Below are 13,721 nucleotides of genomic sequence, written 5' to 3' on the forward strand. Positions count from 1 at the left end.
ACTATCTTCTTTTTTTTATTAATTAATTTTTATTTTATGTGTATGAGTGTCATGCCTGCATGTGTGTAAGTGCAGCTGTGTCATGCAGTGCTCACAGAGGACAGAAGAGGGCTCCAGATCCCCTGGAACAGGAGTTATGACAGTATTAGCTGCCATGTGGATGCTGGGATTCAAACCTGGGTCTTCGGCAAGAGCAACCAGTGCGCTTAACTACTAAGCCATCTCTCTAGCCCCTCCATTGTCCATCTTTACAATACTCTCATGAGGCAGAAAGCTGGGACAAATGGCAAAAGTAGCCAGATCCTTTCTACCTTTGTCTGCTTGCAGCAGGAATTCCCCCAAGATTCCATTCAGAGATGGACCAATAGACTCTTAGCATAATACATGGCAGAGACTTGGGAGAGTCTTGTCCTTCTCTGTTGGTAGCTGGGAAGCCAACACCCTTGCCCAGGCAGCTTCAGCAAGGTGAGAGTCTCACAGAGGATGGCCTCGGCTATGACAGCCATCCCAGCTCAAGCCCCAGAAATATAAACCAGGCTACCCCTACACATGGTGGTGTTTTGGAAGGTGAAAATTGGAGGGTTAGAAGTTCAAGGCCAGCCTAAGCTACGAAAGATACTATCATAATCATCTAGCCCAGAAGAACCACCCAGAAGACCCTCGGAATCATGATATATAACCAGTAACATCTTTTTATCACTTAAAACCACAAATTTTGGGATGGTTTGCTCTTCAGCAAAATTGAATTGGCACAGAAGCCTAAGTTCCTTTTGAAAGTATAAAATGTCTTTTGTTTGTTCATTTTAGACAGGGTCTCACTACTGGCTGGCCTGGAACTTGCTATGTAGACCAGGCTGGCTTCAACTCTGGCTAGTCAGATCCACCTACTTCTGCCACCTGAGTGTTGGGGAAAAAAGTGTGAGCCACCACACATAACCTAAAATGTCGTTTTTAAATTTTATTTTTGTGGGGGATGCTAAAGAGATGGCTTAATTAAAACACTTGATGTTCAGGAGCTGGGGAGATGGCTCAGAGGTTAAGAACACTGGTTGTTCTTGCAGAAGACCCGGATTCGAATCCCAGCATCCACATGGCAGCTAACAATTGTCCGTAACTCCAGTTCCAGGGGATCCAATGGCCTCTTCTGTCCTCCGTAGGCATTGCATCACACGGTTGCACTTACCTATATGCAGGTAATACACTCATACACATAAAAAATAAATAAATTTTTTTAAAAAAATCAAATAAAAATAAAGTTTAAAAAAAAGAACACTTGCTGTTCTTCCAGAGGATCCAGGTTTGATTCTCAGCACCCATATGGGTGGGTAACAACCACCTGTAACTCCAGTTCCAGGGGATCCAACGCCCTCTTCTGACCTCTGTGGGCACTGCATGCATGTGATGTACTTATACGCATGTTGGCAAAACACTCATACACATAAAATAAAAATAATTAATAAAAAAAATTTTTTTTGATCTTTTTGAGACAGGGTCTCCCTGTAGCTCCAGCTGTCCTGGAACTCACTATGTAGACCAGGCTGGCCTTGAACTCACAGAGATCCACCTGCCTCTGCCTCCCAAGTGCTGGGAAATTTTATTTATGTGCATGTATATGGGGGGGTGGCATGCACAAGTCATACATATGGAGGTCAGAGGGCAACTAGGAGGAGTCAGTTTTGTCCTTCTAGGTCCTTCTAGTATGTGGGTCCCCAGGATGAAACTCAAGTCATCAGATCAGGTAACAAGTACTCTAACCCACTAAACCATCTTGCCAGCTCAAAAATGTCCAATGTCCCTTTTTTTTTCTTTTTTTTTTTAGTCTTTTTGAGACGGGGTCTCCCCAGCTGGTCTGGAACTCACTATGTAAGCCAGGCTGGCCTTGAACTCACAGAGATCTGCCTGCCTCTGACTCCCAAGTCCTGAGATTAAAGGTCTTTTTTTAAACACATACACAGAGACACGCATACATGCACACATAAAATCCTTTTGTTTGTGTTTTTGTTTTGTTTTGAGACAAGGACTCACTGTGTAGTCCTGGCTAGCCTGAAATTTACTATGTAGAGCAGGCTGGCCTCAAAATTACAGAGATCCACCTGCCTCTGCTTTTGCCAAGTACTGGAATTTTTGTTTTGTTTTGTTTTGTTTTAGGTCTCTTTGAGACAGGGTCTCTATGTAGTTACAGCTGGCCTGGAACTCACTACATAAACCAGGCTAACCTTGCTCTCACAGAGCTGCCTGCCTCTGCCTCCCAAGTGCCAGGACTAAAGGCATGCACCACCACACCCCACTGATATTTTGTTTTGGTTTTTAAAAATATTTTATTACTTTAATTTTATGTGTATAATGCCTGCATGTATATTAAGTACACCTGTGTCATGCAATGCCTAGAGGCCAGAGGAGGGCATCAGATCCCCTGGAACTGAAATTAAGGAGGGTTGTGAGTTGTCATGTGGGTGCTGGGAACCAAACCTGTGCCCTCAAACTGCTGAGCCATCTCTCTGGCACCAATACCTGCAGTTCTTGATAATGAACATTTGAGCCCTCAGTATGTACTCTGAAGAATTCCTCCAAGTGTGAAAATCCAGTCCCCCAACCGAAGTATACTATAATTATTACAGATGAGGAAACAGGTGCTGAACTGCAAGGAACAAGCTCCCTTAGTTCTGCCACTGTGCAAGTTCCTGGGCTCTCCAGACACACAGAATCTCAGGGTAAAGCCCAGGAACCTGCATTTTCAGCCAGCTGCAGAGATCATTTTGGTGCACGGGAAAGACTCAGAGTCCCTGGGTTGGTGCTGTCCCGGAGCTGTCAGCCCTAGGAACCTGCCATCCTACGAACCAAAGTCTCACCTCTGCCTTCCCTGCACTGTGGATGGTCAGGACCTTGGAGGATAAAATCCAGCTCACCAGGTCCCAAGCCTGTTTGTCTGTGTCTCCATTGGCCTGGAGAAGTTCCTTCAGGTTCGGTAACCTGCCAGCATCTGCAAGCTGAAGAAAGAGCCTCCATCAGCAAGGATCCCAAATAAAGTGGCGATCGGGCGCCCTCTAGTGGCAAATTTCACTCCTTCTGTTTAGAGAAAGTCACAGGCCTTCAAACTCCCCCAAATACCAAACCCTGAAAGCCCTAACCTCTGAAAGGCTTTGTTTCCTTTTAGTCACTTGGTAAAAAACATGACCTGAACTGAGGAAGGTTCTTTTTAGTATTCATCCTGTTACAATAGATGGGTTTTAACGTTATTGTGTGGTGTGGGATTGCTTGAGGCCGCAGGAATTCCTGAATCCATGGTAGATAGATGGTGAGGGTAGAGGGCTAGGGATGCCTTTTCCCTTCAGCTTGACAATGGATTGGTGCTATTCCTAACCTTCCCACCTCTACCTTCTTTCACTCCCAGGCTTCTTTTTCTAGTCCCTGTCCATCACCCCCTGGGGGTGGTTATTTGTAACTCATCACTTTTTATCTGCTCTCAGCCAGGCAGGTCCTGTGCATAGGTTGCTGGGAGGAACCTGAGTGAAATGTGGGAGCAGTGCTAAATAATCATCAAAGTATTCATTGTTGGGCCAAGATATTTCAGCAAGTAAAGGTACTTGCCCCCAGGACCCACATGGTGGAATAGAACTAACTCCTACAAGTTGTCCTCTGACCTCCACACATGCACCATAGCATACGCACCCACACAATAAATAAATAAATAAATAAATAAATAAATAAATAAAAATAAATAAATAAATGTTAAAAAAAATAATTGGAAGAAAAGTCTCAAAACAGGGCCTGTCAATAATCTATCACTAAGGGGGTAGAGGCTCATGAGGCTCCACCCCTCCCTAAGAATCTGTTCTACTTTGCTTTTCTGTTGTGATAAAACTGTCTCACCAGGGACTGGAGATGGCTCAGTAGTTAAGCACGCTGGCTGCTCTTGCAGAGGCCCCAGGTTCAATTCCTAGCACCCACATGGCTAACAATTGTCCATAACTCCAGTTTCAGGGAATCTGACGCCCTCTTCTGGTCTCCATGGGCACTGCATGATATGCTCACATGCTGGCAAAAAAAACATTTTTTTAAAAGAACATTCTGACTAATAGCAGCTTAGGGGAGAAAGGGTCAATTTCAGCTTATACTTCAAGTAACTGTCCATTAATGAAAAATCAGGACAATCTCAAGAAGGACACTGGAGCAGAAACCATGGAAGGCTGTTTGCTGGCTCAGGCACTGGTCATGCTCAGCTTGCTCTCATACAGCAAGGCCCATCTACCTAGAGATGGTGTCACCCACAATGTGCTGGGCCCTTTCATATCAATCATCAATCAAGACAATCTCTCACAGACATGGCCACAGGCCAATATGATGGAGGTAATTCTTCAACTGAGGTTCCCTCTTCCCAGATGACTCTAGGTTGTATCAAGCTGACAGGATCTATAGGCAGTTAATGGTTGATGGTGGTGGTGTAGCCACTTATAAGGGGCCCTTCTTTGCACCTGTAAATAACCCCTCACCCATGATCCTGTAAGCAACCCTAACAAAACTCATTGAGTTATCCAAAAAAAAAAAAAAAAATTTAAGACATTAGAGGGGCTGGTCATGGTGGAACATGCCTTTAATATGCTTTTAATCCCAGAATTCAGGAGGCAGAGACAGGTGGATCTCTGTGAGCTCAAGGCTAGCCTGGTCTACACAGTAAGTTCCAGATCAGCTGAAGCTACAGGGAAACCCTGTCTCAAAAAATATAATAAGAGATGGGGCTAAAGAGATGGCTCAGTGGTTAAGGGCACTGGCTGCTCTTGCAGAGGACCTGGGTTCAGTTCCCAGAATCCACATGGCAGCTAATGACTATCTGTAATTCCAGTGCTAGGAGAATCCAATGCCCTCTTCTGACTTCCAGGGGCATTGCACAACACGGCTGTCCTTACACACATGAAGGCAATACACTCATACACTGAAAATAAAAATAATAAGTAAAAAAAAAATTTTTTGGTTTTCTTGAGACAAGGCCTCCCTATAGCCTCAGCTGGCCTTGAACTCACAGAGATCCACCAGCCTCTGCCTTCCTTGTGCTGGGATTAAAGGTGCACACCACCATGCCCGGCTATAAAATATTTTTTTAACAAAAGAACCTGGGGGCTGGAGAGATGGCTCAATGGTTAAGAGCACTGGCTGCTCTTGCAAAGGACCCAGGTTCAGTCCCAAGCATCTACCTGGCAGCTAACAACTATTCATAACTCCAGTTCCAGGGAATCCAACACCCTTTTCTGACTTCCATGAGCATTGCACAACACAGGTGCACCTACTTACATGCAAGCAATACACTCATACACATAAAAATAACAAATAGCCAGGTGTGGTGGCGCACACCTGTAGTCCCAGCACTTAGGAGGCAGAGGTAGGCGGATCTCTGTGAGTTCAAGGCCAGCCTGGTCTACATAGTGAGTTCCAGGACAGCTGAGGCTACAGGGAGACCCTGTCTCAAAAAGACAAATAATAATAATAATAATAAATAAATAAAATATCAAATAATAATAATTAAATTAAATTTAAAAAGAACATGAGGGGGCCAGGCATGGTGGCACACACCTTTAGGTGGCAGTACTCAGGAAGCAGAGGCAGGCAGATCTCTGTGAGTTTGAGGCCAGCCTGGTCTACATAACCAGTTCGTTCCAAGCCAACCAGAACTACATAGTGAGACCCTGTCTCAAGAAAATAAATAAAAATAAATTTGAAAAAAAAAGACATGAAACTTGGTATGGTGGCACATACCTTTAATCCCACCACTTGGGAGGCAGAGGCAGCGGATCTCTGTGAGATCGAGGCCAGCCTCAACCATATAGTGAGTTCCAGGCCAACTGGGCTACAGGGAGACCCCATCTCAAAAAGACCAAAAAACCCCAGAAAATATCATAATAAAACCCATTATTATATATAATTAATATGTGCTTTTAAAAAAAAGTCAGAGAGATAGCTCAGTAGATAAAGGCACTAGCCAAGCAAGCCTGACAACCTGAGTTCAATTCCTGAAACCCACATAAAAGTAATTCCAGTACTCCTAAAGCAAGATGGGAGGTGGAGACAGAACTCGCCAGAAGTTCAAGGGCCAGCCTGGAGTATGGAGCACAGCCACAGAAACAAGAGAGAACCTTTTCTACAAGGTGGAAAGAGAGAACCCACTCCTGAAAGCTGTCCTCTGACAGCAGCACACCATGACGCTCCAACACGTCATTAAACAGGGAATGGTGGTGAAAGACTATCATCCCCAGGACTCGGGAGGTAGAGGCAGGAAGACCAAGAGTTTAAGGCCAGCTTCATCTGTACAGTAAATTCCAGGTCAGCCTGGGCTACATGAAATCTTATTTTGAAACACAAAATAAAACAGAAAAACCTAAAGAAAATAAATTACCTGAGCATACAGTAAGCAGAGGCTCCAGGAGGATCTCAAGTTGGAGACTAGCCTGGGCTACACAGCAAGACCTTATCTCCAAAAAAGGAAAAAGGAGAGCAAGCATCAAGCTGTTTGTTTTTTTAATTCTCAATCTTTAGAAAACAAAAGGATAAACAAATCCTGTCTACCCACAATCTATACTCTGTTTGTTTGAGATAGGTTCTCTGTAGCCCAGGCTGGCTCCAACCCAAAGGAATCCTCTGGCCTCAGCCTCCCCAGAGCTGAGGTTACAGGCATGCATCACCACTCCTGGCTTACACAGTCCACACTTCAGCAGATTCTGTTATGGAGCATAAGGAAAGATCCAGCTGCAGAGATGGGGGGGCCTGAATGGTGGGCAGAGCTGAGAGCTTGTGGCTTGGAGACAGGAAGTCTCCATAACCAGCAGCGTGAGCCGAAGAGAGAGGACCAATGAGTCAGAAGGAAGTGACACAGCCTCCTGGCTTAGACCAAGTGATAAGGCAGCCCTAGAGACTCTTTACAACTACCCAGATCTCCAGCTCCTGGGGCAGAGACCCAGGAATCTGTTTGCAGATGCTGCCACAGGTGAGTCTCATCACCAGGAAAAACTGGAGCTACTCAAGTGTAGATGACAGATGGTGTCATGCTAAAAAGCTGTGTCAGCAGTAAAGAAAGAATATCTGAAAAAAGTGTGTGTTCAGTACAGCGCCTAAGGTCAGAGTTACTAGAGGGTGGAGGTGCTGAGAAGGAAATAAACCAAAGGGCACCAGCCTCAGGGACCAGTGACGTTTGAAATGGTTAGGGGAGGGAAGGAAGCTGGCATGGAGAGCTGCTAGGTAAGGCTGGAGAGGTGAATGCTGCAGGTCCATATAGCTGTACCAGGCCCAGCAAACATCTAAGATTCAAACATCTAGATTTACTAAAACAGACTGGGGATAAAAAGCAAGTAGATGGCCAGGCTCAGTGGTGCACACCTTTAATCAAAGTGCTTAGGAGGCAGGCAGATCTCTGTGAGTTCAAGGCCAACCTGGTCTATGTAGCAGTTCCAGGCCAGCCAGGGTTACACAGTGAAACCTTCTCAAAACAAAACAAAACAAAACAAACAAAACAAAACAAAACAAAACAAAACAAAACAAAACAGTGGTTCTCCATGTTGGCATCACCCAGGAAGTTGAGGGTGGGGGTAATATCTCGGGGGGGCCCTCAAACCTAAAATCTTCCTGCCTCAGCCTCCAGAGTACTGGGGTTACAGGTGCATGCCACCACACCCAGCTGCCTAAGGGCTTTTAAAAATCCCAACCCTTGGGCCAGAGAGATGGCTCAGCAGGTAAACGTGCTTGCTGCCAAGATTGATGACCTGAGTTCCATTCCTGGGACCTATATGGTGGAAGGAGAGAACTGACTCCCTCAGATTGTCTTCTGACCTCCAAGTGTACCCTGTAACAAATAAATAAATAATAAATAAACAAACAAATATCCCAACACAAAGCTGAGGATGTAACTTACAGTGTTTATCTAGCATGTGTAATCTCTCTGGTTCAATCCTCAGGGCTACATAAACCAGGTAACAGAGGAAGTGGTTGGTACCAGAGCAGGGACCCCACCCCTCCACCCTCCACATCACTACCTCATAGGGTGAGATATCTTTCCTGGCACATACCCACCAGCAGTCACATTGCATTATATCTATGCTTGTATCCAGTCTTTTTGGAGGTGGGTCCCTTGTTCTCCCTACTCTTCAAATACCATCTCTGAGTGAAGCAGTTACATAAGGAGGGCCGGGGATGTAGCTCAGTGACAGAGAACTTGTCCAGCATGCTGAAGGCTCTGAGTTTGATCCCAGTATGGGGATGGGGCATAGTCAGAGAGACTAAGAACCATACCTAGAAAATAAAGAATGTACTTAAGGCACTTAAAAATATTTTATTTTTAAGCCAGGCGTGGTGGAGCATGCCTTTAATCCCAGCACTTGGGAGGCAGTGGCAGGTGGATCTTTGTGAGTTCAAGGCCAGCCTGGTCTACATGGTGAGTTCCAGGACAGCTGGGGCTACAGGGGGACCCTGTCTCAAAAAGACAAAAAAAAAATTATTTTAAAATCATGTATGTGTATGTGTTTCTGTGTGTGGGTATGTGCATGTGAATACAGTTGCCCTTAGAGACCAGAAAAGGGTGTGGGATCCCCTGGAGGTGGAGTTACTTACAGGTTGGTGTGGGCTACCCAACGTGGGTGCTGGGAACCTAACTTGGGTCCTCTGCAAGGGCAGTAAGTGCTCTTAACTGATAAGCCATCTTTCCAACCCCAACCTAAAGCACTTAAAGAATTTTATTTATTTATTTATTTATTTATTTATTTATTTATTTATTTATTTATTTATTTTAGAGTCCCTCCCTTTAAGAAGATTAGCTCTTCCTCACCCAGCAGTAATCAGCTGTCAATAATTCTTTGACTAAGATTAGGGCCTGCTGCCCATTCCCACAGTTCTGTGCTGGGCTTTTGCCTATTTGAGTTTACATGGGTCTTGTACATGCTGACACCATGGCTATATTGTTATTTTATGTGCTTGAGTGTTTTGCCTGCATGTAAGTGCACCCATGTTGTGCAATGCCCATGGATGCCAGAAGAAGGCACTGGATCCACTGGAACTGTGGGTGCTGGGAAATGAACCTGGGTCCTCTGCAAGAGCAGCTAGTGCTCTTAGCCACTGAGCCATCTCTCCAGCCCCTAAAGCACTTTTATTATCAGACTAGGTCAAATCTAATTGCTAAATTTCTTCCCTATCTAGCACCTGAGCACTCATGGAAACTATTAAATCAATTAAGAGGAGTATTAAAATCTATGTATTTTCTGCCAAAAAAAAAAAAAAATTCCAATGCCAGGACTCCACTCAGGAAAACAAAGCATAATCCGTAAGGATGGGGTCCAGACATTAGTATTTTTTTATAGCTTCCCTCAGAGACTTCAATGTTGGACAAGGTTGAAAGCCTAGAAAAAGTTATCTCCCACAGCAAATGTCAATATCTAATTTGCAATCTGAAAATAAGCATCAAAGGCCTCCCTCAGAAAGGATTGTTAGCCTTTGAAACAGCAATTTCATCTCTCAGAGTTTATTTCAAGAAAATGAGATATAAAGCCCGGCGTGGTGGCGCACGCCTTAATCCCAGCACTCGGGAGGCAGAGGCAGGCGCAGGTGGATCTCTGTGAGTTCAAGACCAGCCTGGTCTACATAGTGAGTTCCAGGACAGCTGGGGCTACAGGGAGACACTGTCTCAAAAAGCCCCCCCCAAAAGGAGAGATATAAACAATGGTTACCATAGAAGGGTATTTTATTGTGGCATTATTAAAAGTTGTGAAGAAAGCAGCCATAGTGGTTATCTGAAGGAAACTATGGAGTTGTTTTTGTTTTTGTTTTTTTTGAAACCCCCACAGGGATGGAGAAATGGTTCACTGGTTAAGAGCACTGGTTACTCTTGAAAAGGACATGGATTTGGTTCCCAGTATTCACAGCTAGCAACCATCCATAACTCCAATTCCAGGGGTTCCCATGCCCTCTTCTGACCCTGCAGGTATTGCACTACATCGATGGTCCCAGCACTCAGAAAGCTGAGGCAGGAAGAGTCCAAGTTCTAGGCCAGCCTGGAATTAAAAATTTTTTAATGAGGGGCTGGAGAAATAACTCAGTAGTTAAGAGCACTGGCTATTCTTGCAGAAGATCCCAGTATGAATCCCAGCACCCACATGGCAACTAACAACCATCCATAACTCCAGTTCCAGGGGATTCGACACGATCTTCTATCCTCTGTAGCAGTACAGGACACAGGTGCACTTACACACATGTAGGCATAACACTCATACACATAAAATAAAAATAATTAATTAAAAACAAATCATTGTTTGCTTCCCATAGTGTGTGTGGAGAACAACTTTCAGTTATCAGTTCTCTCTTTTCACCATGGGTTCTGTCCACCATGGGTTCCGCCAAGGGTTCCAGGGATCAAACTCAGGTCACCTAGTGCAGCAAATGCTCTCACCCACTCAGCCACTTTGCCTGTCCCATTCTGCTTTTCTAACAAGCCCCGAGCAATGCTGATTGTGATGCTGGTACTAATGTGTTGGGGGACCCTGCTGCTAAGGTTGTAGTCCACCATGTCCAGATAGCTCTAAGGGGCTCGGTGCTATATTGAAGGACTCCCTTTCTCAGTGGGGGCCTCCTGCTCTCTGCCTGACTTAACCTGGAAAGTGCCACCAAGCACGGATGCCTGACCTTATTTGGAACATGACCTTTGGCATAGTTATCTGTAATAAAACTGCCCCCAGTTTTTTTTCTATAGGCATTGCCCTATAGTCGGATAGGATCCCCCTACCTCATGTAAATAAAGCATACTATGAGCACCTATCAGCTGAAGCTTTGGCTGCTGCCTCCACACTATATTTTCCCTGAACCCCACTGAATAAATAGAGCTGTTTCACTGAATCTGACTCCCCAGAAAGTCTTTTCCGTCATGCTCACTGGCCATCCTGACCCTGTTTGTCGCTTCTGCTCCCTTTGTCCTCGTGGATCGGTGGCCAACGGCCCTCGAGGGGAGGAAGAGACCCACACTAATGCTGGGCTCAACCACCCTGAGCAGAGAGCCTGAAGTTAATTCTGGGGAGCCACTGCTACACACAAAGGGTCTGTGGGCCAACAGAGAAAACCAGACTATGATATTTTCCAGATGAAAAACATATAGAAATTTAACAGTTGTGATACCAGTGACACAGTTTGGCTTCAAATGACAACCTATAGTTTGGGAGGCAACAGTGAAGAGCTACAGGAAATCTCAAAAAGAGCTACAGATTCTCTGGCCTCATAAGGACTTATGCAACCCTGTGCCAAGGAACAAAGTTAGAAACCCTCAGCCTGAGCAATCAACACATACCCAATTTGATTCCTTAAATATCTGGGTAAGTACCTCCCAGGTCAGGCCTGGAGAATACAAAGAGTTCTCAGTGTAAAATCAGAGACGACTCAGTACAGAAATCTTCTCAAAACAAGATACCTGAGGTATGATTTAGGGCTGGGGACAGTCACAGGGTAAGGCCAAACACTGCCTAATGCCAAGAACTTGTTTCAATAAAGGGATTCTCAGGCAAGCAACAATCAATAAAGAAATTCAAACCATAGGCCTTATTTTTCAATGCTACAGCACATATAACATCTAAAAGTGTGAAGAAAAATCATTTTAAATGGCTGAAAGCAGTAAACATATTAGTTCCAAATGCTTTTAGCTAAATAAATGTGGGCTTTTTAAAAATAATTTTTTTTTTTTAAGATTTCGGAGTTCAGGGCTGGGCATGCTGGTGCATGCCTTTAATACCAGCACTTGGGAGGCAGAGGCAGGCAGATCTCTGTGAGTTCGAGGCCAGCCTGGTCTACATAGTGAATTTCAGAACAGCTGGGGCTACAGGGTGACCCTGTCTCAAAAAAAAAAAAAAAAAAGATTTCAGAATTCAACTTTTAATATTTTATTTATTATTATTTTTAATATTTTATTTATTTTATGTATATGAATATAGTGCCTGTATGTATGTAAGTGATCCATGTAGTGCAATGCCCACAGGGTCAGAAAAGGGTATGAGAACCCCTGGAACTAGAGTTATGGATGGTTAGCCCTGGGTGCTGGGAACTGAACCGATCTCCTCTTCAAGAGCAACCAGTGCTCTTAACTAATGAGCCATTTCTCCATCCCTGTTGGAATTAAAAAACAACAACAAAAATAACAACAAAAAAACCCCCAGCTCCATAGCGTCCTTCAGATAACCATAAAATGATCCAGGTCAAGTTCAGGCCTGGTTCCCTTTTCTTTCAAAAATTAACCTTTGAAGTCACAGGACCCATAGTAGGAGCTTGATAAATAGCTGTTGTCAAACTTAATGTTTTGTCCCCAAGTCCCTCATATCATAAACTCAGAAAAGTGTCAGAGCTCACAGAACAAACCAGGGTGGAAGTCAGTTTGCCTGTTTCTCTGACTTCCACTTCCTGTACTAGTCTGTACACTGTGGTCAAGGCTTGAAGTGTCCTCAACGTGTGTCAAGAGTCAGGGGGAGGTGGAAGGCTCAATCTTCATCCCTTGACCTCCAAAGAAGGCAAGCATAGATGACCTCATCAGAGATGATGCTAAGTATCTGTTGATTCTAAACATGTCTTTCATCTGTTAATGTGGTTCATTCCCTTAGTTCTCCTAACATTGACAAAATTTTACATTCCTAGGATAAACCTGGTCATGAGAAATTACCCACTGTGTTGGGATTCTAATATTTTGTGGAGGATTTTTGTATTTATATTCACAAATGGTACTGCTCTATAATTTTCTTATATTATCCTTATCAGATTTAATATCAAAGTTATGCTGCCTCTTTTTCTTTTTCTTTTTTTTTTTTTTTTTTCTTGGCTTTTTGAGACAGGGTCTCTCTGTAGCCCTAGCTGGCCTGGAACTCACTATGTAGATCAGGCTGGCCTGGAACTCACAGAGCACTGTTCATGTTTAACTTCACCTGAAGATTACAGTCTAGTTGGCCCTGGTGGCTCTGGGATGTCCTATTATCTGCAAAGGGAGGGATAACTTTGGGCTAGGCACAACTGATTCAATCAACATCCGTGCACTGGCCACACTAGAAATTTTGTGGAGGACTATGCAACTATTCCTCACATCACTCCTGGAAGTCACTTGTCACTGACATGAGGAAGCTGCCATCAAATGACCAGGCAGTGTCCATACGAGGGTGTGGGGCGTGTTTTCACTGGTGAAAACCTTCCCTAAGGCCAGGCTTGGATTGGTTAGTCCCCAGGGCTAGCGTGTTTTCTAACACCAGTGAGCTGCCTCTGCCTGCCGTTCCGCGGGCCACTTGGCCCAGGGCACACTCACCAGTGCCTCGAAATCCTTACAGTCGTGGCGGGCGTAGGAGGCAGGGAAGGGCCGCAGCACCGAGTCCCGCTTGTAGCTCTGCAGCGCGGAGGCGAAGAGGCTGCAGCGGAGGTCCGCCGCCAGCATGTCGCGGCTCGCCGCCTCCTTGGCTGCAGCCCTGCCGGAGAGCAGCATCCCGGGCTCGCGGTGGGGACGGCAGCGCTGCTCTGCTCAGTTCAGGGCCTGGGCCCCGGGGACCGAGAGAGGCCGGGGTTCGCGGCCCGGGGGTGGAGCTACGCAAAAGGGTGACAGGACGACGGTGTGCAGGGCGCGCCGACGAGCGTCCTCTGCAGGGCACCGGACTCGACCGCTCAGTGCAGGGCAGAGGTCGGTCCGGGAGAGACGCAAGCGCACCCGGCCAGCCCGGGATCCCGAGGCCTTGGGGCGGGGG

General features: G+C 45.3%; 1 protein-coding gene across 3 annotated transcripts in view; it reads right to left on the reverse strand.

The window, feature by feature from the left end:
* Positions 1 to 13,721, reverse strand: part of Parp16 (poly(ADP-ribose) polymerase family member 16) — a 23,972-nt gene that overhangs the window by 9,567 nt on the left and 684 nt on the right. For 2 of the 3 annotated variants that reach the window (XM_029564995.1, XM_029564994.1), the window contains exons 1-2: positions 13,292 to 13,715; positions 2,850 to 2,987 (exon numbers count right to left, since the gene is read on the reverse strand). In XM_029564995.1, coding sequence (XP_029420855.1) covers positions 2,850 to 2,987; positions 13,292 to 13,465 — 312 coding nt within the window. In that variant the 5' untranslated portion in view covers positions 13,466 to 13,715. Of the gene's footprint in view, positions 1 to 2,849; positions 2,988 to 13,291; positions 13,716 to 13,721 lie in introns of those variants that run through there. The other variant, XM_008836314.3, reaches the window with a different exon arrangement.

The sequence above is a fragment of the Nannospalax galili genome, unplaced genomic scaffold (genome assembly GCF_000622305.1).
Source record: "Nannospalax galili isolate Female #2095 unplaced genomic scaffold, S.galili_v1.0 scaffold54, whole genome shotgun sequence".
NCBI classification, from domain to species: Eukaryota; Metazoa; Chordata; class Mammalia; order Rodentia; family Spalacidae; genus Nannospalax; species Nannospalax galili.